General features: G+C 35.3%; 1 protein-coding gene across 1 annotated transcript; it reads right to left on the bottom strand.

Moving 5' to 3' along the window:
- Nucleotides 1-98: 98 nt before the first annotated feature.
- Nucleotides 99-1142, bottom strand: LOC109863510 (the record flags this gene model as incomplete). The annotated part of the gene is made up of 1 exon (XM_020443767.1): nt 99-1142. A coding segment is annotated over exon 1 (1044 nt), but the record flags the coding sequence as incomplete, so codon positions are not given.
- Between the last annotated feature and the right edge of the window lie 388 nt (nt 1143-1530).

The following is a 1530-nucleotide window of genomic DNA, read 5'->3' as shown; positions in this document are numbered from 1 at the left end:
AAAACAAAAAAGGTTGAATTCAAAACCAAGCGAACCGCTGTAATGAATTCAACACGAGGCAAAGATGTCTCCCTCTCCAGAAAATGCCATCTACTCACAAGACTATCGACCGCCAACTCCACAGGCACGTTAGTGAACAAAGAAATCGCATCTAAGGAGATTAATTCAAAATGATCATCAATATAAATGTTCGAGATTTTCTTTACTAAAGAAAAACTATTGAGAACATGACTTCTAGCAAACGGTAAACTCTTGTAAATAATTTTATGTAAAAAAGATGCTAACCTATGGAGAGGCGTGCCAACAGACGAAACAATGATTCTGAGAGGATGACCCTCCTTATGAATCTTAGGTAAACCATATGCTCGCGGCAAGATCGCTTTAGAATCATTAAGATGTTTATATGAACTGTCAGAAATATAATCTCGGTCTCTCCATCTTTTTAACAATACTTGTAAGCTATCTAAAAGTTTATTGGCCGGATTACGCTTTAATTCAACATAAGTATCATTATCCAACAAAAGAGAACGCATTTTATCAATATAAACCGACCTGTCTAGTGCTACTACTATATTTCCCTTATCGGCCTTGGTTAACAAAATATTCTTATTGTTATTCAAGAAAGTATTTGTGGCTGAGAGAGCAGTAAGAATTTCAGTATCTAAAATTGTACGTTTTTCTTTTCTCTTCTGAACATTGGAAAGCAAGGCGACAAACCGATTTCTAAACTCCATCTTCAAAGGGAGAGGAGAACCACGTAAATTATTTTCTAAGTGTTTGATAAATCTGATAATCATCAAGTCATTCCATCGTGGAGGTAAACTAAAGCCCTCACCTAATTGTAATAACCTAATGACCTGTGTCGGAATGTCTACAGAGGAAAGATTGATAAACCAACCTTCCCGCAGAGACAACAAATCCGGATTGGAATGAGTAAAAGACTTTGGAGAAATGTTGACCTCCACCATATTCACACTGGAAGAAGGTGGAGGAGAATCAAACGTAAAATCAAATTTAACATTTTTAACGTTATTAGTCGCCCTGTTCCCAGAACGCGAAGACATCCCTTCTTGTTTGTGCAAATGATTCGAAACACCACAGAAGTAATTAATACATTTAATATTCGTAGTATCCCGTGCCATCCTTACTTTCCTACTCTGTAGCCACAAAAATTTTTTATTTAATCTATAAGATTCTTTATCATGGAATCTATGTAGAGAAAATGATTGAGTCGAGAAAAACCGATTACAAATATAAGCGGGAAGTGACTTACAAATATCCTTGTGTACAAACATTAAGCTGTTTCTTAAATGTTTACAATGTCTGTGAATGTCCGCAATTTCCAATCTTAATAACTTCTTCGCAAAAACAGTTGCATGATGTTTNAACATGTATTTCGACTTATCACTAAAAAATGTATTCCTTCCTCTTGTAAATAAAAAATCGAGATGTTGTGGGAAGAGGTCGTGACGTTGACAGGATGTTAAAAAGTCCAACTGTAGAGTAATTTTGATCAATTTTCTATTGTAG

Source organism: Pseudomyrmex gracilis, unplaced genomic scaffold (genome assembly GCF_002006095.1).
Source record: "Pseudomyrmex gracilis isolate BER0280 unplaced genomic scaffold, ASM200609v1 scaffold_5686, whole genome shotgun sequence".
Lineage (NCBI taxonomy): Eukaryota > Metazoa > Arthropoda > Insecta > Hymenoptera > Formicidae > Pseudomyrmex > Pseudomyrmex gracilis.
The sequence above is the reverse complement of the archived record's forward strand: the minus strand, read 5'-3'. Positions and strand labels throughout refer to the sequence as shown.